This window comes from Bufo gargarizans, chromosome 4 (assembly GCF_014858855.1).
Source record: "Bufo gargarizans isolate SCDJY-AF-19 chromosome 4, ASM1485885v1, whole genome shotgun sequence".
Lineage (NCBI taxonomy): Eukaryota > Metazoa > Chordata > Amphibia > Anura > Bufonidae > Bufo > Bufo gargarizans.
In genome coordinates, this window is record NC_058083.1 from 324111533 (window position 1) to 324135589 (window position 24057).

Genomic DNA, 24057 nt, shown 5'->3' on the forward strand with positions numbered 1-24057 from the left:
ACATAAGTAATGTGGTAAATGGCAAATGTGACACTTTAAACAGCTGATCGGCAGGGATGCCAAGCACAGCCACTATACAATGTATGGCTCTATGCCTGGTATGCTGTGAGGAGGCCACAGCTCTCACCAGACTGCAGCGGCCTCTTCAAACAGCTGATCGGCAGGGATGCCAAGCACAGCCACTATACAATGTATGGCTCTATGCCTGGTATGCTGTGAGGAGGCCACAGCTCTCACCAGACTGCAGCGGCCTCTTCAAACAGCTGATGGGCGGGGATGCCAAGCACAGCCACTATACAATGTATGGCTCTGTGCCTGGTATGCTGTGAGGAGGCCACAGCTCTCACCAGACTGCAGCGGCCTCTTCAAACAGCTGATCGGGGGGATGCCAAGTTGCAGACCCCCACTGATCAGATATTGATGGCCTATCCTGAGGACAGGTCATTAATATTTTACTGCCTGAAAACCCCTTTAACCTCTTTGCCACCCAATTAATGAAGGATATTAGACCACTAGAAATATTACCAGTATTGATATCACCAGCCCTTAAATCAACCTATGTAAAAAGTGTGATATGGTAGAAAGCTGACAAAGTGAGCCTAAGGCCTCATTCACGTGACAGACTCACATTTCTTTGGATAGCAAGCACATTCATTTGTATGGGGGTGCAACAAATGCAGACAGCATGTGGATGTCATCCATGTGTCCATCTCACAAATTATAGAACATATCCTATTCTTGTCCCCTGTTCTATTGAGCCCGCCAAAAATGTATTAGTGGACTGCAGAATACATATGGTGGTGTGCATGTGGCCTTACGGGGAGCATTTTGCCAGTTCAACAGTGTTAAAGTTTAGAAGTCCATTGTCTGTATTCGAGATGTAAGTTTCAAAGTTGCACGTGTGGCCAGTCTATTATTGTAATAAAATTGTTTATTAACTAAAGAGACTTTGTAAGTATTTAAAGCTAAGTCATATTCAGGAAAAATATAGAAAATTACCATCAGGAAAGAAGAACATACGACTACTAGCCAATTTAAGGTGACAACAAATATGCCTGTACTACGTGTTGTCACTATTATAAAATTGGTTGCTGCTAAGAGGAAAAAACTTCAATATCTAAGTACATAAAGTGAACTACCAAACATCAGCTACTGCAGTAACTGGTGATTCACTAATATATGGCCATTTTTCTGTAGGAATCCTCTTCAAGGCTACATTCACATGGCCATCATATGACCGTTTTAAAAACAATGCTAGTCTATGGGGCTTTTCACATAGCTGTTTTTTTGACGGTCTGTGAGTAATGGCAGCCAAAAAAATAGGAAATGTCCTTACTAGTCTGTTTTCATGGACCAACAGCCCCCATACAGTTAAAGGAGACTGTTTTTAAATGTAAAAAATTGACAATTTTGCTATTTTTATCACCCGTTGTTTTCATTGTCGTGTGATTGTAACATAAAAGAAAGACAAAAGTCCAATCATCCGATTAGTGGACCATTCACACAACCGTAAGCTGCCGAGCCTGTATTGCAGACCGCAAATGGCGGGTCCGCAATATACGGGCACTGGCCGTGTATATTACGTATCATGAATGGGTCCGCAATCTGCGAGATACAGAGCGGACGCTTAGATCGCTTTTGGGTCTGTGCCTTTGCACCGGAAAAGATAGGACATGCCCTATATTTTGCTGTATATTGCGGACCGTAGACAAATTGACTTGTCCTGAAATATGGGATTCACGGAGCCAGAGCCTGTGCATTGCAGAACCCAATTTGCAGCCCACAGCATGGGCACGGATGGCTTACATTTGTGTGAATGAGGCCTTACTCTGAGCAAACAATGGTCATTTACTAGCCAACAGTGATGGCCAGTTCTCATTGTTCGTCCGTGAACACATGCGAGCTGCCATCTTTTCTCACAAGTCCGGCGAGGCACAGGTAAGGGTACTTTCACACTTGCGCAGGACAGATCCGACAGGCTGTTCACTCTGTCGGATCCGTCCTTCCGCTATTTTGCTGTGCCGTCGCTCCGTCCCCATTGACTATAATGGGTACGGGGGCGGAGCTCTGGCGCAGCACGGCAAAAGGCCGCCAGAGCTAAAAGTCCTGCATGTCCAGCGGCCTCTCACCACGAACTCCCGTAGTTATAGTCAATGGGGACGGAGCGGCGGTCCGGCCGCACGGCGAAATTGCGGAAGGACGGATCCGACAGGGTGAACAGCCTGTCGCATCTGTCCTGCCGCAAGTGTGAAAGTACCCTAAGCCCTTACCTGTGCGCGAGCCGGTCTGAAAACAAATGTGGTCACCTGGAACAAGCAGTTCCGAGAACAGCCCGATGAAGGCCCCCCGGCGGCTGTTCTCGGAACTGCCTGCTCCCGGTGACCGCATTGGTTTTCAGACTGGCTCGCGCACAGGCACAGGTAAGGGCTTACCTGTGCCTCGCCAGACTTGTGAGAAAAGATGGCAGCTCGCATGTGTTTGCGGGCGAACAATGCGAACTGGCCATCACTGCTAGCCAATACATTCCATTCACTTTTTCTTACCTTGAGAGACTGCAAAGTCTCAGCATTTGTGTCACAGTACAGGATGATATTATTGGCCATGCTAAAGCTCTCTCTAACGCCAAGGTGGTAGAACAGCGAAGGCTGGCGAAAAGCATCCGTCATTTCTACGACTGCAATATCTGCAAAATACAGGGAATGCAAAGTAAGCACTTTATACACCATATGAGCATAGGGCTGTAGTGAAGAGCGATCAGTAACACAGTAGTGTCCCCTTTTATTGTCTGTTCAGGATGCGGTTTGTGGAATGCATTCATGTTCAAAATCAACCCACCCCCCACCGTATGAAAAAAAACTGGCAAAAACTTGCCATTGCTCTACATGCACAGCATGTTTGACAAGACTCATGTTATAGGGTAAACAAAAAAAATAATATAGAAATTCAGCAGCAAACAACCCCCGGTAGTCATTGGTGTCTGAAAAATAATGTCACAAGCACATCATTACCAAGGAAATGCAAACACTCAAGAGCCAGCGGCTCATCACTACTCCTGAGGGGATAATGCACTTATGGGACCGCAAGGGGCATGTGATCCGAATGCTGCTCTGCTAAAGGGAAAGCATCTCACGGAAAACACATTTGGTTTCCCAGTCATATACAGTGGGTAGAACTTTTACAAGTGCAAGGAGGATGAGAGGGCTCCGTCACACTTGCATATGAAAATACTGATCAAATATGGATGCACAATGCATTCTTTATCTTACAATTTGTTTGGTTCGGAGGATAACTACGCATACCCCAACTATGCAAATACGCAACCTGTATTTTCAACCTGCTGACTTCTACAGGCTAAAAACGGCATCCATTTTACAAATCCATTACAGCATGATGCACAGTAAAAAAAAATGGCACGTGCAAAAAATAATAATCTAAGTCACAACGAGTTGCGCAATTTTTTTTGTTGCTGTGCGACTTTTCTGTGACTTGTCACATTTTACCCCAGCCTTGAAGACAAATAACATACTGGGGTGCAAAGGCATAAATAGTTAAGACCGCACTACTCACTGACACTTCTCAGTAGGTCCATGAGGTGGCGCCACCAGCAGTGTTGACCCCAAGTCTGCTGGGCTCCCAATAGCCAAGAGGAGAAGATAGCCACAGCACTCAATGTCTTCAGAAATATTCCAGTGTTTTTTCACAAAACAAGCTTGGTGAATAAACACTTGGTGATTGGGGATTTTTTTTCTTTAATTCTCCATGTCCATGTAAAAAAATCCTAAAATCGTGCAGTTTTCACACTGGCCACTAGGCATACAGAATGTCTAGAGTCCATGTTCATTGTCAGTAGGCACATGAGCCATAGACACATTAGACTGGATGGGACCCTATTGACTTCTATGGGAGAGTTTTTTAGGCATGCTCTGCAACCTGTGCAGAGATCACGAGAGAATAGATAAGCTGTGACATCACCTATTGTGAATGGTGGATCCTGTGTTCTCTATACACAGAGGTGATATCTGCCATTGTAGTTCTGCCTGTGATGATAATAGGATGTTCCATCCTAGGGGCTCAATACCGGAAAGAAAACTGATCGGTTTTATCCTAATGTATTCTGAATGGAGAGCATTCTGTTCAGGATGCATCAGGTTGTCTTCAGTTTAGTCACTCTTACGGTATTTGGCCGGAGAAAACACCGCAGCATGCGGAACACTTGCCAGAATGCTGGATCCGGCACTAAGTGCTCTAGCAAAACGGAGACCTTTAAAAATGCAAAAAATAAATAAATACCGGATCTGTTTATTCGGATGACACTGGAGAGATGGATCCGGTGTTTCAATGCATTTGTTAGACGGATCCGCATCCAGATCAGTCTACAAATGCTATCCGTTGGCACACGACAACAGAACTGCATGCTGGATCTCCACAACGAAAGTGTGAAAGTACCCTAAAAGGGTGAGTTCACATCACAGTTTTGCTTTCCGTTCTTATCCGTCAGAACAAGAGCGAGAAAAAATTTAATAAAACGGATGCAGTAAAAAAACGGATCCTGTTGCATCAGTTATGCATAGGATTGCAACAGATCAGTTTTTTTTACAGGATTCAGTAAAAAAAAAACTGACCCTGTTGCATCAGTTGTCATCCGTTTGAGCCATTTACGTCTGACATCCGTTTTTTTAGACGGAAACAAAAATACTGCATGCATGACTTTTTTCCCAATCTAAAAAATGGATCTCAGATGAAAATGGCTCAAACGGATGACAACTGATGAAAAAAACTGGATCCTGTTGCACTCTCTTCTTCTGACGGATCAGAAGAATGGAAAGCAAAACTGTGATGTGAACAAGCCCTTAGTGGTAGATTTTTAAAGAATGAGACAAATGAAAAATTTAAGAATACACCAAAAATAATTAAAAATTTTTTTTAGAGAAGAATGTAATTTACATTTTTTGATGGCACATTCCCTTTAGAACTTTGTTTTTGTCATTTATTAAACAGACTTAAAAAAAACAAAGCTACTTTGAGGAAAAAGCTGAACTGTGACATTCAGAAATGTGCAGAATGTCCCATTCTAATCGGAGAACAGTATGAATATGAATAAGACTTCCTGTCAGAAGTGGTACAAGAAAAATGTCTTAACAAAGTGTTACAGCTGGAGGAAGAAGAAAAAAAAAAGAAAAAAAAACTAGCTTAGCTTGCTACTAAAGACTTTTGTGGAGTGTGTTAGATTTCAGGTGCTCTTGAGAAGTATTTCTTTATTGCCACATATGCATTCTGTGACAGTTTCAACACTGTTTGAAAAAGACACGGATTGTGTTAAAACGCGTAACAGAATGAATATGTGGCAATAAAGTGTGGGGTTTCGCTCTGGTAGACAGGATTAGCAGACGCAGTATAGAGGCAACAACAAGTTCTTTGGATCAAACAGTTCAGTGTTCTATTCGCACTTTAGGCAAGTGACAAAACAGAAATAAACAAGCAAAAAGTCCCCTTGCGGTGTTGGTGGTAATTCACACCATGCGGCAATTCTGCCTCAAAGAGTCCTTGATCATAGCAGCACCAACCTGTTTTCATGCCAAACAGGTAGAAAGCCTTCATCCAGACACTAGGCTCCCAGATCCCAACACAGAGACCTCGCTTCTGAGCCCAGCTGCCTATTTAAGGACAGCTAGGTGCTGCCAAAACCCGGACTGAAACTTAAAATCCGGTCTGGTATTTTACCTCACCTGGCTCTAAATCAGTCCAGCAGCACATGCTTGGAGGAAAATACATGTTTTCCCAGACCAAACCTCTCACTGTGTAACATACACTCTCTCTCCCCCCCCCCCCTTTTGTTCAACCCTGATGGGGTGAACACATGCCAGACGGTGTACCCAGGACAGGGCATCCGCGTTTCCCTGTAACCGGCCTGCCCTGTGTTCCACAGAAAACTTAAAGTTTCGTAGGTAGAGAAACCATCGGGTGACCCCAGCATTTATGTCCTTGGCCTGGCTCATCCACTTGAGAAGGGAGTGGTCAGTCACCAGGCGGAATTTTCTCCCCAATAAATATTAGCGGAGAGATTCTAGTGCCCACTTGATAGCCAGTCACTCTCTCTCCACTATAAAATACCGGGTCTTGGCTGGGGTGAGCTTACGGCTGAGGAAGACAACGGGATGCTCCTCCCCGTTGACTTCCTACGACAGTACAGCACCTTCTTCGAAGGCATCGGTCTGTACTATAAACTCCCTTTTGAAGTCACCAAAACCAGGGACCCGCACAGGGCCGACTTCAAAGTGGAGAAAGCCTCTTCCGCCCCATCATCCCAGCAAAGCATCGATGACTTGTGTCCCAATAAGAGTCCTGTCAAGGGCGCGGCTAGAGTAGCAAAGTAGGGAACAAACCTCATGTAATAGCCCACCATTCCCAGGAATGACTTTATTTGCCTAGTGGTGACAGGTCAGGGCCAATTCCATATCGCCTATATTTTGTTCACTTGGGATTTGATTACTTCACGCGCAATGACATACCCCAGGTACATAGTCTCTTCTAACCCTATCGCACATTTTTTGGGGTTAGCGGTTAGGCCAGCTTTCCGAAGGGAGTCCACTACAGTCTGCACTTTGGGTAGGTGACTTTCCCAGTTGGTACTGTAGATGACAATATTGTCCAGGTAAGCCGAAACGTACCGACGATGTGGACAATGTCCATTAGTCGCTGAAAAGTGGCGGGGCACGGTGCAGACCAAAGGGTAAGACCTTATATTGATACAGCCCCTCAGGCGTGATGAAGGCCGTTTTCTCTTTGGCAGCCTCCGTTAAGGGCACCTGCCAGTACCCTTTCGTGAGGTCCAAAACAGAAAAATAATGGGCTTGTCCTAACCTCTCGATGAGCTCATCCACCCGGGGCATGGGCTATGCATCGAATTTGGAAACCTTGTTAAGTTTTCAAAAGTCGTTACAAAACCACAACATCCCGTCCGGCTTGGGTATCAATATAATTGGACTAGCCTACTCACTTTTTGACTCCTCAATGACGCCTAGCTGCAACATTAGCTGCATCTCCTCGGATGTGGCTTGTCGTCGAGCATCGGGTATCCTGTATGGTTTTAATCAGATTTTTGACTGGAGTGACAATGTCATGCTGGATTATGGAAGTGCGTCCTAGGAAGGTCCGAGAACACATCCTTGTTCCGACTAACGAACTCCCTGGCCTCCTGAGTCTGTTTAGAGGATAGGCTGTTAGCAATTTTTACTGTGACAGCCGCCTCTCTTGCATCAGACAGAGGGGCCGGTACCTCTTCTCCTAGAAAACCCGGCCGCGGGCTGTCTTCTGCACAGGTTTCCCTATCTTTCAACAGTTTCCATAAATTCACATGGTAAACTTGCTCCGGCTTTCGCCACCCTGGCTGGTGTATCTTGTAGTTTACATCTCTGATTTTCTCTAGTACTTCGTAGGGCCCCTTCTACCTAGCCAGAAATTTACTGTTCACGGTCAGCACCAGAACCAAAACCCGATCACCCGGGTTAAAGATTCGGACGCGAGCCTGCCAATTATAGACCCGACTCTGGGCTTGCTGAGCTCCCTCCATATGCTCCCTAACAAGAGGCAACACTGTCACACTGTCTCTATCCGATCTTGCATATAGGTAACTAACTCAATGACACTTTTATGTTGGCGTGTGTTGTTCCCACGCCTCTTTGGCCATGTCCAAGAGACTGCGAGGTGTCTGCCATATAGCAGTTCGAAGGGCAATACCTCAGTAGAGGCCCGGGGTACCTCCCGAACTGCGAACATGAGATAGGGCAGAGGGAGGTCCCAGTCCTTCTCATCTTTAGACACTACCTTTTTCAACATATTTTTTAATGTTTGGTTAAACCTTTCTACCAGACCGTCCGTTTGCGGATAGTAAACGGATATTCGTAGTTGTTATATGTGCAGCAACTTAGAGTTTCCTCATTACCTTGGACATAAAAGGGGTCCCTTGGTTGGTCAGAACCTCTTTAGGTAGTCCCAAACATCTCCATTAACTCCTTAGCTATGAGTTTGGCTCAGGTATGTCGCAGTGGCACTGTCTCCAGGTACAGAGTGGCGTAGTCTAGAATGTCTAAAATGTGTTGATGCCCTCTGGCGGACTTCGGTACTGGGCCTATGAGGTCTATAGCTATTCGGTCAAACGGTACTTGAATAATCGGGAGAGGTAGTAGGCGACTACGGAAATGTGGCTGGGGGGCTAGTTATCTGGCAGGTCGGGCAAAACTTACAAAACTCTTCCACTTCCTTGAATATGCTGGGCCAGTAAAACCGCTGTAGAACACGATCCTGAGTTTTCTGCAGCCCCAGGTGCCCCCCGAGAACATATTGGTGGGCTAGATCTAACACAAGCTTGCAATAAGCCTTGGGGACCACCAACGTAGTTGGTGTACCCGATACAACATATCCTGATGAACCACAAAATGGGGAAACACTGACTCTGCCCCAGGTTGTTGTGGTTCACCATCTACTATTAACACATTTTCCCAGGTGCGGGATAGGGTTGGGTCCCAACGTCGGACGGTACAAAAATTATCCCCGGAGAGGTCTGCCAATTCAGGACCCGGCAACAAGTCCTCCACGTCTCACTCAGCGGGGTTGTCTCCCCCTCTTCCATCACTCCGGAAGGACTCGGGTAGAACGCATATGCGTTCCAAGTTGCGCAAGCTACGTTAGTATATGCACATCCTTAGCACCAACACACACGTTCCCAATACGAGCAAGACAACCGGATGCGTCTCTCCGGAAGGACACATGTGGAATGCATATGCGTTCCAAGTTGCGCAAGCCATGCCCACCATTGGACCGGAAGTGATCTCATAGGACGGGGGTGCGGATAGGGAAGTATAGACGGACAGCGCATTGGCACTGCTACATACTGCGTACAGCAGAGTAAGTTTTCTTATATATGCAATAAAGGTCAACCGAGCGCAGAGTGGCCACCATTGAGTAGTTTTACATTCCTGAGTTCATGGTGCACCAAGCGGTGACCAGCGCACCGGAAGTGATCTCCCGAAAGTGACATTGTGGAATGCAGTTGCGTTACATTACCACATGCATACACATTTGCCATCCTACATGGGACCATACCATGAGCGCTATGGAGTCTACAGGTACTTCCCATAATTTTAAGTTGTTTTATTATGCATATTATGTTTATTTGTATACATGCCCCCTGACCCCAATGAAAATAATTTGGTTTCAGGAACCACTCCCACTTATGTAATTGCTTTGCTGGTATTTATAAGCTCACTTTTTGGTGTATGTGCATGCTTGACAAAGGGCCGAAACTTGGCATCCGGATTAAATTCCATCACCTTGGACGTGCGGTCTCCAGTTTTTTGTTTTTTCATCTATTTTTTCCACCGAAGTGGCAGTCACCCCTACCGCTGGCCCTCCTTTAGATTTCTGGTAGCTTCATAGCGTTCCACCAGGTCCACCATCTCAAGGGCATTGCCAGGAGACACCTGACCGATCCAGTGCTGGAGAGGGTATGGCAAAGCCCTCCAGAACATATCGGCTAACAGATGATCCAGCATAGAAGTGGGACTCAGCAAGTCAGGGTGTAGCCATTTTTGCAAGAGGTGAAGTTATAATACTGGCTTATAATAAGTTATAATGCAGGCTCAGCCAGGTTGAACACCCTCTGATGAACCCGCTGGGCCCGGACCAACACATTCACCCCTAGTCTTGCCAGAATCTCACCCTTGACTTTCTGGTAGTCGGCTGCTTGATCGTTCGGCAAGTCGAAATACACCCGCTGGAAATCAGATGCCAGGAACGGAGCGACGACGTCAGCCATTGGTCACGGGGTAGCTTTTACCTGATGGCCACTTTCTTGTACATTACTAGGTAGGTTTCGATGTCGTCTGCGGGGGTCATTTTAGGAATCGTGGCACGGACTGCTTTCCGGGCATCGTGGACACTCTCGGTTGCTCCTGTTGTCTGCAAAGCCATCACGTATTGTAGCAGCAACTGGTTAGTCTCCTGCTGCTGCTTATTAGCCTCGAGTTGCTGCAGGTTTGCCTCTCGCTGCTGCAGATGAGGGCCTCCATTTTGTCATGGGGCACTGGTTGTAATACAGCTGGTTTAATGTACGACATACAACCGTGCCTGAAAAATGCAGAAACCAAAAATATCTGCGTTCACGCCAGCCTCACTGCTCCTGCCCGCATCCTCCACCAATTGTGGGGTTTCGCTCTGGTAGACAAGATTAGCAGGCGCAGTATAGCGGCAACAACAAGTACTTTGGATCAAACAGTTCAGTGTTTTGTTCAGACTTTAGGCAAGAGACAAAACAAGCAGTCATATTCAAACAAAAAGTTACCTTGCGGTGTTGGTGGTAATTCACACCATACAGCAATTCTGCCTCAGAGTCCTTGAGCATAGCAGCACCAACCTGTTTTCACGCCAAACAGGTAGCAAGCCTTTCTCCAGGCACAAGTCTCCCAGATCCCAACACAGAGACCTCCTATTTAAGGACAGCCAGGTGCTGCCAAAACCCGGACCAGCACTTAAAATCCAGTCCGGTACTTAACCTCACCTGGCTGTAAATCAGCCCAGCAGCACATTCTGGGAGGAAAATACCTTTTTTCCCAGACCAAACCTCTCACTGTGTCACAAAATAAATATTTCACAAGACGCTATATGTAAGTGCAGGTCCTTCTCTATAGTTATTGTTGTGTGGGACGTAGGATTGGACGATATCAAGAATATTCCCATGATAACGATATTAAGAAATTTATCGTGATAACGATATATATCGCGATAAATGCCCATTTAGAAGAGAAAAAAAAAAACTTGGGGCCACAAGGAGACGTTACACTGTATGGGAACAGCCACAAGGAGACGTTACACTGTATGGGGCAGCCACAAGGAGACGTTACACTGTGTGGGGATAGCCAGGCAGCCACAAGGAGACGTTATACTGTGTGGGGACAGCCAGGCAGCCACAAGGAGACGTTATACTGTATGGGGCAGCCAGGCAGCCACAAGGAGACATTATACTGTATGGGGACAGCCAGGCAGCCACAAGGAGACGTTAATTGTTATACTTTTATATGTCATTTTTCACCATTTTGGGTATCTGTAACTAGTCGATTGACTTATAGTAACAACAAAAACATTACAGGGTTAATTCTGTACCAGAGTGAGTGGTTTATAGTAATCTTGTGTATCATCTCCTACTAGAAGATGTATTGCAGGCTGTAAGCAGAAGTGTTGGTGGCGCTCCTGTCCTGTCCTGCGCAGCCTCACATGTCATCTGATTCCGACATCAGTGGGCAGAGCCTGCATGGAGGAGCCGGGGTAGCCGCTGCGGGCAGCAATTGGCATAAAATCATGCTGGGGCGGGCAGCCGCGGACGCAGATTTTGAAGTGGTCAGCGGCAGCGCACATGACCGCTTCTATGACGCGGCAATTTGGAAACAGCGATATCGCCATATCGTAGTTTTTTTAATACAGCGGTATATCGCCCAACCCTAGTGGGACGCCAACCCTAGGACACATGCACCGGAAATTTTGCCTGCAGTGCCGACTGATTAGAATATACATAGTACTTAAGCAGACATTCGTTTGGGTTTAACTCTAGAGGAAACTTTGGCTCTTTTGGTTCTCAGGCTTCTTTCACATCAGTGCTATTGAATTCCATTGTTCTGTTTAGTTATAGGGGCAGAAGAACAGCAAAAATAACAAAAGGGCAGACCCCACCCACTATGATGATGGTCAGTTGGGTTTCTGTTAGGGAGTCCAAAATAGTCCCACAAGCAAGACCTTTTTGTTCACACTTAACTTTAATCTGCAAGTTTTAAATTGAATCCCTAACGTTGCCTCTGATGCAGCTATGAACTTCAACTTAAAAGGGTAGTCTGAGCGTTAAAATTTGTTTTTGTTTTTCAAAAGGCTTCTGCGTATAAGTGCAATAAAAAAAAGCATGAGCGCACACAGGATTACTGAGAAAACTTTGAATCACTTTTCAGAACTAACCAAGTGCTTGCATTGAGTCTGGATTCAGAGGTAAATAACCAAACTTCTAGCAATACTAATGAAGAATGCAGTCGCATTACGGTTGCAAAAATGAGCTTTGACAAGTTGTACATTTGCAGAATTTTCCAGTTTAACAGAAAGTACCCAGAAAGCAGCAGCTGAAGCACTACCTGCGTCTCCAGCCCTTGCTGCTCCTATGATAAAATACTGTATCTGCTGTACACTGTGAGTCATCATTTACTCAGGTGCTTTCAATGCAAATCCAACCGTGGAACAGACATATTTCTAGAACGAGTGAGAATGAAGCCAAATAAAAGTCTGTTCCCATGCAGCACAAATACTCTCACGACTTGTCCTAGTTATTAAGACACAAGTCCAATTTGATTTCATAATTTCCTCGCTTTTCCAGGAAAGTGCAGAACCTCTTTAGAGAATTTTAGACATTCCACAATTATTAGCAAATCAGAGACCGGGGAGGACATTTAATAATAATTTCAAGAAAACTATCTTAGTTATGTGACCCTGCATTTCCACTGTTACTCCCGAGCAAACTGGATGATCAGCACCATTCTTTCTGAAGCTAGAAGATCAACATATACCTGTGACAGTGTCTACCTAGATTGCTTCGTACGCATTTGCATATGCCGGCAACTTTTATCCAACAAAACGACGGGTTGGCCCGTGAACACCCAGCTAAGTCTAGACGGAGAGCTCAGGCAGAGAAGCATTTGTGTGTCCACTTGGAAGCAGAGGCGCTTTGCAGCAGCCAGAGGCTGACACTTGGATTAAGGAGGGCTGGTGTCCAAAACTAGGGCAACATTACTCTAGGAACAGAGTTGGTTTGTTAGAGATCGTTCAAAGAGTAAGGTATGGCCTCTGTATGTACAGCTGTGGCCGCTGACGCTAAGGCTATGGTGCATACATACAAACAGATTTCTTTATGTTTCCAGATTTTGTTGCCGTTTTCACCAGATTGGCAAGAAAAAAAAAGAAATCTGTTGAAGAAACCAAATTGAAAATTGACATGGATTTCAAAATCCGCATTGCAGGTCTATTTCTGCGCAGAAGAAAAAAAATACACAGTGTACATGAGATTTGTCAAGTCTCATTCCCTTTGCTGGTACTGTGTTACGCTGCGGTTTTTCAAGCCAAAATTCTGTGCGAAAAAAATGCATTTAGGGTCACTTTTTAGACGCCAGTCTTAATAAAGCCCCATCACTGGCGGTGGGTCTCAATGTAAGCCGTTCTCTTTCTCGCCCACTTTTTAAGAACTGGCGTGAGCGGGGAGAAGTCGCAGATTGAGGCGCAACTAACCTAATTTAGGTGCATTTCCGCTTGATAAATGACCCCTTTAATCCGCAACACATGCAGGTAGCCTGTGGGTTACACTTTATCTATCCATTTGGAATTTACACAATATCAATCTTCTCTGAAGCGTTTTCCTGGCTTTATTAACACTGTACTGCTACCTGCATACTGTATGGCAGTGATGGCTAACCTTGGCAATCCAGCTGTGGTGAAACTACGACTCCCAGCATGCTCCATTTATATCTATAGAGTTCTGGGAGCAGCCAAGCAAGGGGGGCATCTTGGGAGTTGCAGTTTTACCACAGCTGGAGTGCCAAGGTTAGCCATCACTGCTGTATGGCATCATTTAAAGGGGATCTCTGGGATTTTTATATTGACGGTCTATCCTCAGGATAGGTGACCAATATCTGATCGGTGATAGTCTGGCTCCCAGAACCCCTGTCAATCAGCTGGGCAAAGAGGCTGCAGTGCTCTGTGAGCGCTTAGGTCTCTTGCTAGGCCAGTGATGTAACATTGATTGGTCACATGGCCTACGTGCATTTCATTACCATTTAAGTGAATGTGGCTGAGCTTTAATACCAATTACAGCCACTATATAATGGACAGCGCTATGCCTGGTAAGCTGTGAGGAAGTCGTGGCTAACTCAGACAGGTGACCGTGGGGGTGCTCGGAATCAAACCTCTGCCAGTTTCATATTGATAACCTATCCTGAAGATGGTCTATCAATATGAAAATCTCTGAGAATCCCTTTAATATAGCTACTTTTTATACTCGCGTTTTGGATTTCCGTTTGTGAGATCAGTCATGGTCTCTCACAAGTGATCCAAAACAGAACAGTTTGCCCTAATGCATTCTGAATGGAAAAGGCTCCGCTCAGGATGCATCAGTTTGCCTCCGATCAGTCTCCATTCCGCTCTGGAGGTGGACACCAAAACGCTGCCTGCAGCGTTCTGCTGTCCGCTTGACGAAACTGAGCCAAGCGGCCGTTTTCTCTGACAGAACAGAAAACGGATCCGTCTCCCATTTGTTACAGATAATACAAACTGATCAGTTCATGACGGATGCATGCGGTTGTATTATTGTAACGGATCTGTTTTTGCAGATCCACTACGGATCTGCCCAAAACATGAGTGTGAAAGTAGCCTAAAAGGGCTCATATTCACCATTTAATTGTATGTTTGAGCTCCTTGTTGGCCTAGGTCTTTACTGTCTGGAGCTGCACATACCATACCAGCACATGACTGTTCCAATGAATGGAGTAACCAGACAGGTAGCTAAGCAGAGAAAAGTCAAATTTGGATATTGGAAAGTCCAGACGATTTTGTTACTTCCTGAATGAGTGGCTGTTGGATTACAGCACAAATGTGACACATTTTATTGACCTTCTGTATCTGCATAAAATACAGCTAGACTGCGCACACCAAACCGAAAATGACTCATCAGAAGCAAGTAATTGAAAGCTTCCAAGGTCGACTGCACTGACAAAATACTGCTGCGTATTTCACAGCTCCATCACTATGAAAAAATGGCCTTCAATTTGCAAGACTTGACCACACGAGTCAGCAAAACAACAGAGATCATAGTAATCAGTGCATCATCAATCCAGACCATGGGAGATCCTACAAGCCACTGTTCTATGAAGAGACACCAGAAAATTAATTAAAGGGGTCTTCTAAGACCTGACACACGGGACCCCAGCCAATCAGCTGTTGAGAGGGTAGTAATGCCACAGCAGCTTTCCTTAGGCCGTGTGACAACATATTCAATGGTCACATGACCTAGGCGCATCAGCTTCATTGAAGTGAATGGGGATGAGGTGCGATACCAAGCACAGTCGCTACACAATGTACGGTGCTGTGCTTGGTGAGGATGAAGAAGGCTTCGGCGCCCACACGAGCGCTGGTGCTGTCTTAAACAGCTGATTGGTGGGGGTCCCGGGTGTCAGACCCCCACCAGTCACTGATGACCAATCTAAAAGGATAGGTCACCAGTATTAAACCCTTTTAACAAAGCAGATAAGTAGCACTGAAAATGAACGTGTCTATGAAGGGGTCATTTTAAAACATGTACACTCACTCAGAGTGTTCGAAAAGTAAATTGTGCAAATGAGCTTGTGTCAGTCAAACCACAGACTCCTCCGAAAGGGAGAGAGCAACCCATTTGTAGACAGCCGTTTTAGGGTTCATTCCACTCATTACTACAGTGCAGCTTGTGGGGGGAGTGACTACTGGTTCTCATTGAAGGGACGCAGTGGGTGTATGCAAGCTTACTTAACCTTTTACGGACACAGGGCGTACGCCCTGTGTAGTTCCGATCACCGCCGTGCGGCAAGCGGTGATTGGAACGAGATGCCTGCTCAAATCATTGAGCAGGCACCTTGGTACAACGCCCAGGGGGGTCCTGTGACCCCCCCCGTGTCGGCAATCGCAGCAAACCGCAGGTCAATTCAGACCTGCGGTTTGCTGCGTTTCCGGGTTATTAGGGTCTCTGGTGACCCAATAACCCAGAATAGGACGGTGATCGGTGGTGCGATAATACACCACCAATCACAGTCCTACGATCCTGAGAGGTGGCGGTCACGTACCGCTGATCAGCGCGTTTGAATCTTTATTTTTTTTTTACACTTTTAGGGAATTTCTATTTTTTTAGTTATTTATTTATTTTTTGTTAGGCGTAGGGCAAAGTACGCGAACACCCGTCCCCCACACACATGAACACTGAATAAAGTTTTCCACGCACACACACGCACACTCCCTATGGCCCGCCAGACGTTCTCAGCCGAGGAGGCATATGCCCTACTTGACTCCTAATCAGAGAGCCCCAGTGAGGACGAGGATGACCTCACTTTCCTCTTGTCATCCGCGTCCTCCTCGTCATCTAGCGATGATGATGTGCCCCAAAGGCTGTGGAGAAGCAGCCAGGCGGAGCAAGGGGACCACCATGCCAGGGACCCTGTGGCCCACACTAGTATTAGCAGCTCTGGGGCTCGTACTAGTTTTCCGGCCCACCAGATAAGTCCACCTGAGCCCCCTACCGGTGAACTTGCATGGTGTACCCCAGAGGATTTTGAGCCTGTGATTCCTGATTTTGTTGACCAAACAGGAATCCAGATTACCACAGTGGGCTTCACTGAATATGACTATTTTAGTCTTTTTTTCCGTGAACACTTTGTGAATCTGATGGTGGAGCAAAGAACTTGTACGCCCAACAGTTGATTGCTCAACACCCAGGCTCCTTTTTGGCTAGGTCCGGTGGCTGGACTCGAGACCGAGATGAGGACCGAGGACGTTTTAGGGCCTCGTGCTGCACATGGGCCTAGTCAAAAAACCTAGTGTCAGGCTGTACTGGAGTGGGGACATCCTCTACCAGACCCCACTTTACAGTACGACCATGACACATGCGCGGTTTGAGGCCATTCGGAAATGCCTGCATTTTAAAGATAATGCAGCAAGTCGTCGTCGTCCCGCACCTGTACAAAATCAGGCCGGTCATCGATCACTTAGGGGCCAAATTTTTGGAGGCCTATGTACCTGGAAGGGAGGTCGCTGTTGATGAGTCTCTCATTGCTTTCAAGGGGAGACTCATTTTCCGCCAGTATGTTCCCCTGGGCAAGGTATGGTGTGAAGCTGTACAAACTTTGTGAGAATACCTCAGGGTACACTTAACAGTTTTGTGTGTACAAGGGGCGAGATTCCCGTATTGAACCCCCAGAACGTCTCCCCACTCTGGGTGTTAGCGGGAAACTTGTGTGGGACCTTATGCACCCACTTCTAGATAAGGGTTACCACCTGTACGTGGATAACTTTTATACTAGTATCCCCTATGGTTCTCAGACTTGAGACACTAAAACAAAAACGTTTTCAAAAATATTATTTTGTAAAACTAAAATAAATAAAAAAGTAGATATATTAGGTAGGCCGCGTCCGTAAGAATCTGCTCTATAAAAATACCCCATGACCTAACCCCTCAGATGAACACGGTCAAAAAAATAAAATAAAAACGGTGCAAAAAAAAGGTATTTTTTTTCTCATCTTACAATTACATAAAGTGTAATAGCAAGCGATCAAAAAGTCATATGCCCCCCAAAATAGTGCCAATAAAACAGTCATCTCATCCTGCATCTCAGCCCCTACCTAAGATAAATCGGTTCAAAACCGACTCTTAAGCTGGGTTCACACCTGAGCGTTCTGAAAGGAGCGCTCTGTATGCGCGATTGTACCGGCGTTTGCAATCGCGTATACAGAGACAAGCGAACGCCCATTGTCGCGCGTTCCCGAAAGTCTATGTACGGGAACGCGCGACAAGACGCCCCAAAGAAACTCATTTACTTCTTGGGGCGTCGGGCGTATTACAGTGCGATCGTACGCGCTGTAAAACGCCCAGGTGAGAACCATGCCGATAGGGAAGCATTGGTTTCTCCTTGTTGAGCGTTTTACAGCGCGTAGGAACGTGCTGTAAAACGCTCAGGTGTGAACCCAGCCTTAGGCCCCTTTCACACGGGCGAGATTTCCGTGCGGGTGCAATGTGTGAGGTGAAAGCATTTCACTCGCACTGAATCCGGACCCATTCATTTCTATGGGACTGTGCACCTGAGCGGTGATTTTCTCGCATCACTTGCAATCGCAGCATGTTCTATAGTGTGCGTTTTTTCACGCAACGCAGGCCCCATAGAAGTGAATGGGGCTGCATGAAAATCGCAAGCATCCGCAAGCAAGTGCGGATGCGGTGCGATTTTCACACACTGTTGCCAGGAGACGATCGGGATGGAGACCCGATCATTATTATTTTCCCTTATAACATGGTTATAAGGGAAAATAATAGCATTCTTAATACAGAATGCATAGTACAATAGGGCTGGAGGGGTTAAAAAAATAAAATAATTTAACTCCCCTTAATCCACTTGTTCGCGCAGTCCGCCTTCTTTTCTGTCTTCATCTTTGCTGCACACAGGAAACGGACCTGTGGTGACGTCACTACGCTCATCACATGGTCTGTCACATGATCAATCACCATGTTAAAAGATCATGTGATGGACCATGTGATGAGCGCAGTGACGTAATCAAAGGTCCTATTCCTCAAAGAAGAAGACAGAAGAGAAGCCGGGCAGCGCGAAAAAAGTGGATTAAAGTGAGTTAAATTAAAAAAATTGAACCCCTCCAGTCCTATTGTACGATGCATTCTGTATTAAGAATGCTATTATTTTCCTTTATAACCATGTTATAAGGGAAAATAATACAATCTACATCATACAATCTACACAACACCTAACCCAAACCCGAACTTCTGTGAAACATGCAGATTTTTCTCACGTGCGTGCAAAACGCATTACAATGTTTTGCGCTCGCGCTGAAAAATCACACATTTTCCCGCGACACACTCGCATCTTATCCGGGCCAAAAACATGATGCCCATGTGAAAGAGGCCTTAGACTTTTTTTTTTTTTTTTTTTGTGTATCCGGCAAAACGCATGCCAACTGATGGCATTTGTAAGACTGATCAGGATCCTGATCAGTCTTAAAAATGCCTGTTCAGTCAGAAAAATGCATTGAAATGCTGAACCCGTCTTTCCGGTGTCAACCGGCAAAACGGAGCTGGCATATTTATTTATTTTTTAACCCTTTTTTCGGTCTACGCATGCGCAGATATTTTAAATGCCAGATCTGGCACTAATATATTAATATGAAAAAAAAATGTCTTTTAGGCATTTAGGCAAGTCTTCCGTTTTTTGGGCCGGAGATAAAACCATAGCATGCTGCGGTTTAATCTTTTGCCTGATCAGTCAAAATGATTGAACTGAACGGATTACTCTCCATTCAGAAACATTGGAAACATTTCATCCTCCCGTTAACACCAGATGGTAACAACATATCCCTTTTTTATATTCAGATTTTTTTTCTGATTACAGATTTTTAAAATTTTATTTCCTGAACATTATTATGAGGGCGGCCATCTTGTCTGAGCTGTTCTTAACAGCATATAGAAAGCATTAAGAAAATTTCTTTACAGCAGCCCCATGGTCTATAGACACAATGGTCAGGAGGGGACCTCAGTGACTTTTATGGGAGAGTCTTCTAGACATGCTCTGTGACCTGTGCAGAGGTCATTGTACTAGGAAAGAATAGATAAGATTTGACAATCACCTGTTGTGAATAGTGGAGCCTGTCTTATCTATACACAGAGGTGATATCATTATGTGCAGGATTAGGATGACAGATAAGCAGTAACTGCAGTAAAGTACAGACTAGGGGTGCACCGAAATGCAAATTCTGGTCCGAAACCGAAAATTCAGGATACCCCTTAACCGAAACCGAAACTGCCTTTTTGCCCAAATACTTTTAAAATACTTTTTTTTAATGATTTTATTAATAATTCTTTTTCATGAATTTAATAAATCATATTACCCACCCACCCCATAACAGTGCCATCCACAGACCCCCACCCACCCCATAACAGTGCCATCCACAGACCCCCACCCACCCCATAACAGTGCCATCCACAGACCCCCCCACGCTGAGGGCAGAGTGAGGCACTGGGATATGAAGGGAATGGTAATGTTCCTTGGGAGACATGCAGTGAAAGCCTGAAACTTTGCAAACATAAAATTATACATTTCTCATTCAAAGGGCTGTGCAGTGTCCTGTTCAACTAAATGGAACATGAAGCTCTGTAATTACCCTGCACTCTGCTCCCGCGTGATCTATGGGAACACTCGGAGATTTTAATGTCTTCACTTTGCAGGCGGCGTCTTACCCTGTCCCTGACACAGCAGGGTAAAACCACTTTAGCCTCCCTCAGGTTAAAAGACAGCTCCACCTCCACATTACCTTGCCCTGCTGCTTCGTGCTGCTCAGTCCTCCTCTCCTCTTCCGGTCAGAAAAAGAAGGAGGAGCTGCAGCAGTAGCGCAGAAATATGTGGAGGCGGCGCCGCACACTGAACGTATTGCTGAAGAAGTCATCATCATGATGACTGCAGGTGGCGCTGAGCGGACATTATAAAGTGGTGAGCGGGGGCACAATAATTGATGTGCACCCGCGCACCTTAGAGGGAACACTGCTGCAGAGGGGGCCTCATGAATAGAATGCTTATTAATTGCACACATTTTATAACTACTGGAGCTGGGGGCCGAAGCACAGTGAACGCACCGGCCCCCAGCTCCTCCTCCCAGTCCCTCCCCGCTATTTTCGGCCGATATGTACAAATATCGGCAGAAATGGATTAGGTGCATTTTCGGCGGCCAAAATTTCGGTGCACCCCTAGTACAGACCAAGAAGTTGTGCCTATTTGGCTTAGCGGCCTTTGCGAAAACTGCTGGAATTTATGGTTTTTGTTTAAATCTAGATAGTGCCATAGAATTTTTAAAAACAGAAAATCTTTAAAAGTATGTTAAACATAAAAACGTGATTTCAACAATAGGTCATTTGCTGATTCCCTCTAAGGATGAGACACATTTATCATACATGTGACACTTGATAAAAGTGACTTAAGTACGCCAACACAGACTCAAACAAAACAGACTTCAAAAATTCCCCTCATGATGAATTCCCCCCTGGTGTTTGCTCCATAGAAACCTTGATTCGGATCAATGTTTTTTAACAAACAATGAGTCGGCAGATTTGTGAGCAGCGCAGGCGACCGACAGCTGACTATGACTCAGCTCCACTGTCCATTACATCTGCCTGATGTAACATTGGTAAAGTAAATACCACATGAGAAAAACTAGCGAACTGCAGGAAAACAAATAGACAAGTCCAAGGAATCCCAGTTTCCAAGAAAAATCTTTAAATAAAAATACGTTTCGGCAATGTGGGGCTTTCTTCAAACCAAAAACAAACTTAAAGGGAATCTGTCACCAGAATCATCACCATTAAACTAAAACTATTGTCTTGCGGCACTTACTACTGTGCAGCAGAGCTACGTAGGGGTGAACAACCTCTTTAAAGAGGAATTAAATGTACATCAAGCTTTTATTGGAAACTCTGGTGCCCTGGACTTGTCAATTTGGATTTGTGTCCTGCAAGGGGAAAAGCTACACCAAGAAGTTGGGCAAGTGGTGATGGGATCCTTGCATCTGAACAGCAAGAAACCACAAGTCATAAATGTGTAAATCCAGGCCAAGGACAATGCATTTGCGGAACTGACTCTAAGGCCCCATGCACACGGCCGTGTGCGGGCCGTGGAACCGCGGCCTGGATCCCTCCTGAGAGCAGGAGCACACGGCGTCACTGGTTGCTATGACGCCGTGCGCTCCCTGCTGCCGCCGCAATACAGTAATACACTGGTATGATCTATACCAGTGTATTACTGTACTGTGGCGGCAGCAGGGAGCGCACGGCGTCATAGCAACCAGTGACGCCGTGCGCTCCTGCACTCAGGAGGGATCCAGGCCGCGGTTCCACGGCCCGCACACGGCCGTGAAACACGGCCGTGTGCATGGGGCCTAATACAGAAATAAAAGTTATGCTAATGCACACTGTCCACCGTGTGCTATAAAGAACAATATTCTGGCACATACATCGAGCCTATTGTAGGCTATGAATACAGAGTATATGCCAGACATACCCTACACAGTGAATATGACCTTAGGATGCTGTCACACGTAAAAATAAAATAGTAGTAGTATCTGTCCTCGATCCTTTTTTCTACTTTTATGATCCACTCCAGATTTTGACTTCAAACACCGCATTGAGGCTACATGCACACGACCGTATGTGTTTTGCGGTCCGCAAATTGCGGATCCGCAAAAAAAAAAAAAAAGCGGATGACATCAGTATGCCATTTGTTTTTTTTTGTTTTTTTGTGGATCCATTGCAACAATGCCTAAAACGGACAAGAATAGGACATGTTTTTTTTTTGTTTTTTTGCGGGGCTACGGAACTGACCAGATAGCACACGGTGTGCTGTTTGCATGTTTTTCTAAACCATTGAAATGAATGGGTATACATCCTATTCGCAAAAAAAAAAAAAAACATTTTGTTGCAGGGATTTTCTGAAGTTTTGGCAGCAAACACATGGATCTCTGCAGGCCTCATTCAGGTGAATGGTACCGATTTTCAATCGTGGAAATTTTCCGCAACAAAATCTATTGGGTGTGCAGACCCCCTGAGTGTACAGGCAATTGTTATTGGCCACATGGCACCCACAAAACTGTGTGGCCAACACTGAAGACAAACTGCGGCTTGTAAGGCCTTCTCCATGTGGTCATATGCTGTTCTCTAGAAACGACATGGCAATATGAATAGAAAGTTCTTCATTATCTCTTTCAATAAGATGTCCAACTTGGAAAAAGGAATACCATTTGGTCTTCGCTATACACTAGATAAACAGAGGCTGCTCTCATATTGTTCCCTCTTTAACATATATTAGAGGTTAACCCCTTCCCGACCGCAATCTGTATATATACGCGATAGCTGCACATACCCCGTGCAGCTACCACGTATATATACGTTCTGGCAGCTCTTTAACCACTTCAACCCCGCTAGCTGAAACCCCCTTAATGACTAGGCCACTTTTTACACTTCTGCACTACACTACTTTCACAGTTTATCGCTCGGTCATGCAACTTACCTCCCAAATGAATTTTACCTCCTTTTCTTCTCACTAATAGAGCCTTCATTTGGTGGTATTTCATTGCTGCTGACATTTTTACTTTTTTTGTTATTAATCAAAATGTAACGTTTTTTTGCAAAAAAATGACATTTTTCACTTTCAGCTGTAAAATTTTGCAAAAAAAAAGACATCCATATATAAATTTTTCGCTAAATTTATAGTTCTACATGTCTTTGATAAAAAAAAAATGTTTGGGCAAAAAAAAAATGGTTTGGGTAAAAGTTATAGCGTTTACAAACTATGGTACAAAAATGTGAATTTCCGCTTTTTGAAGCAGCTCTGACTTTCTGAGCACCTGTCATGATTCCTGAGGTTCTACAATGCCCAAACAGTAGAAAAACCCCACAAATGACCCCATTTCGGAAAGTAGACACCCTAAGGTATTCGCTGATGGGCACAGTGAGTTCATAGAACTTTTTATTTTTTGTCACAAGTTAGCGGAAAATGATGATTTTTTTTTTTTTTTCTTACAAAGTCTCATATTCCACTAACTTGTGACAAAAAAAAAAAATTCTAGGAACTCGCCATGCCCCTCACAGAATACCTTGGGGTGTCTTCTTTCCAAAATGGGGTCACTTGTGGCGTAGTTATACTGCCCTGGCAATTTAGGGGCCCATATGTGCGAGAAGTACTTTGCAATCAAAATCTGTAAAAAAAAATGACCGGTGAAATCCGAAGATGCACTTTGGAATGTGGGTCCCTTTGCCCACCTAGGCTGCAAAAAAGTGTGACACATCTGGTATCGCCGTACTCAGGAGAAGTTGGGGAATGTGTTTTGGGGTGTCATTTTACATATACCCATGCTGGGTGAGAGAAATATTTTGGCAAAAGACAACTTTTCCCATTTTTTTTATACAAAGTTGGCATTTGACCAAGATATTTTTCTCACCCAGCATGGGTATATGTAAAATGACACCCCAAAACACATTCCCCAACTTCTCCTGAGTACGGCGATACCACATGTGTGACACTTTTTTGCAGCCTAGATGCGCAAAGGTGCCCAAATTCCTTTTAGGAGGGCATTTTTTGACATTTGGATCCCAGACTTCTTCTCACGCTTTAGGGCCCCTAAAAAGCCAGGGCAGTATAAATACCCCACATGTGACTCCACTTTGGAAAGAAGACACCCCAAGGTATTCAATGA

The 24057-nt window shown here is 45.1% G+C and overlaps 1 protein-coding gene across 1 annotated transcript in view; it reads right to left on the bottom strand.

Moving 5' to 3' along the window:
* Nucleotides 1-24057, bottom strand: part of MAP3K5 (mitogen-activated protein kinase kinase kinase 5) — a 185903-nt gene that overhangs the window by 134392 nt on the left and 27454 nt on the right. Inside the window, exon 2 of the mRNA XM_044289658.1 lies at nt 2544-2683. Coding sequence (XP_044145593.1) covers nt 2544-2683 — 140 coding nt within the window. The remainder of the gene's footprint in view (nt 1-2543; nt 2684-24057) is intronic.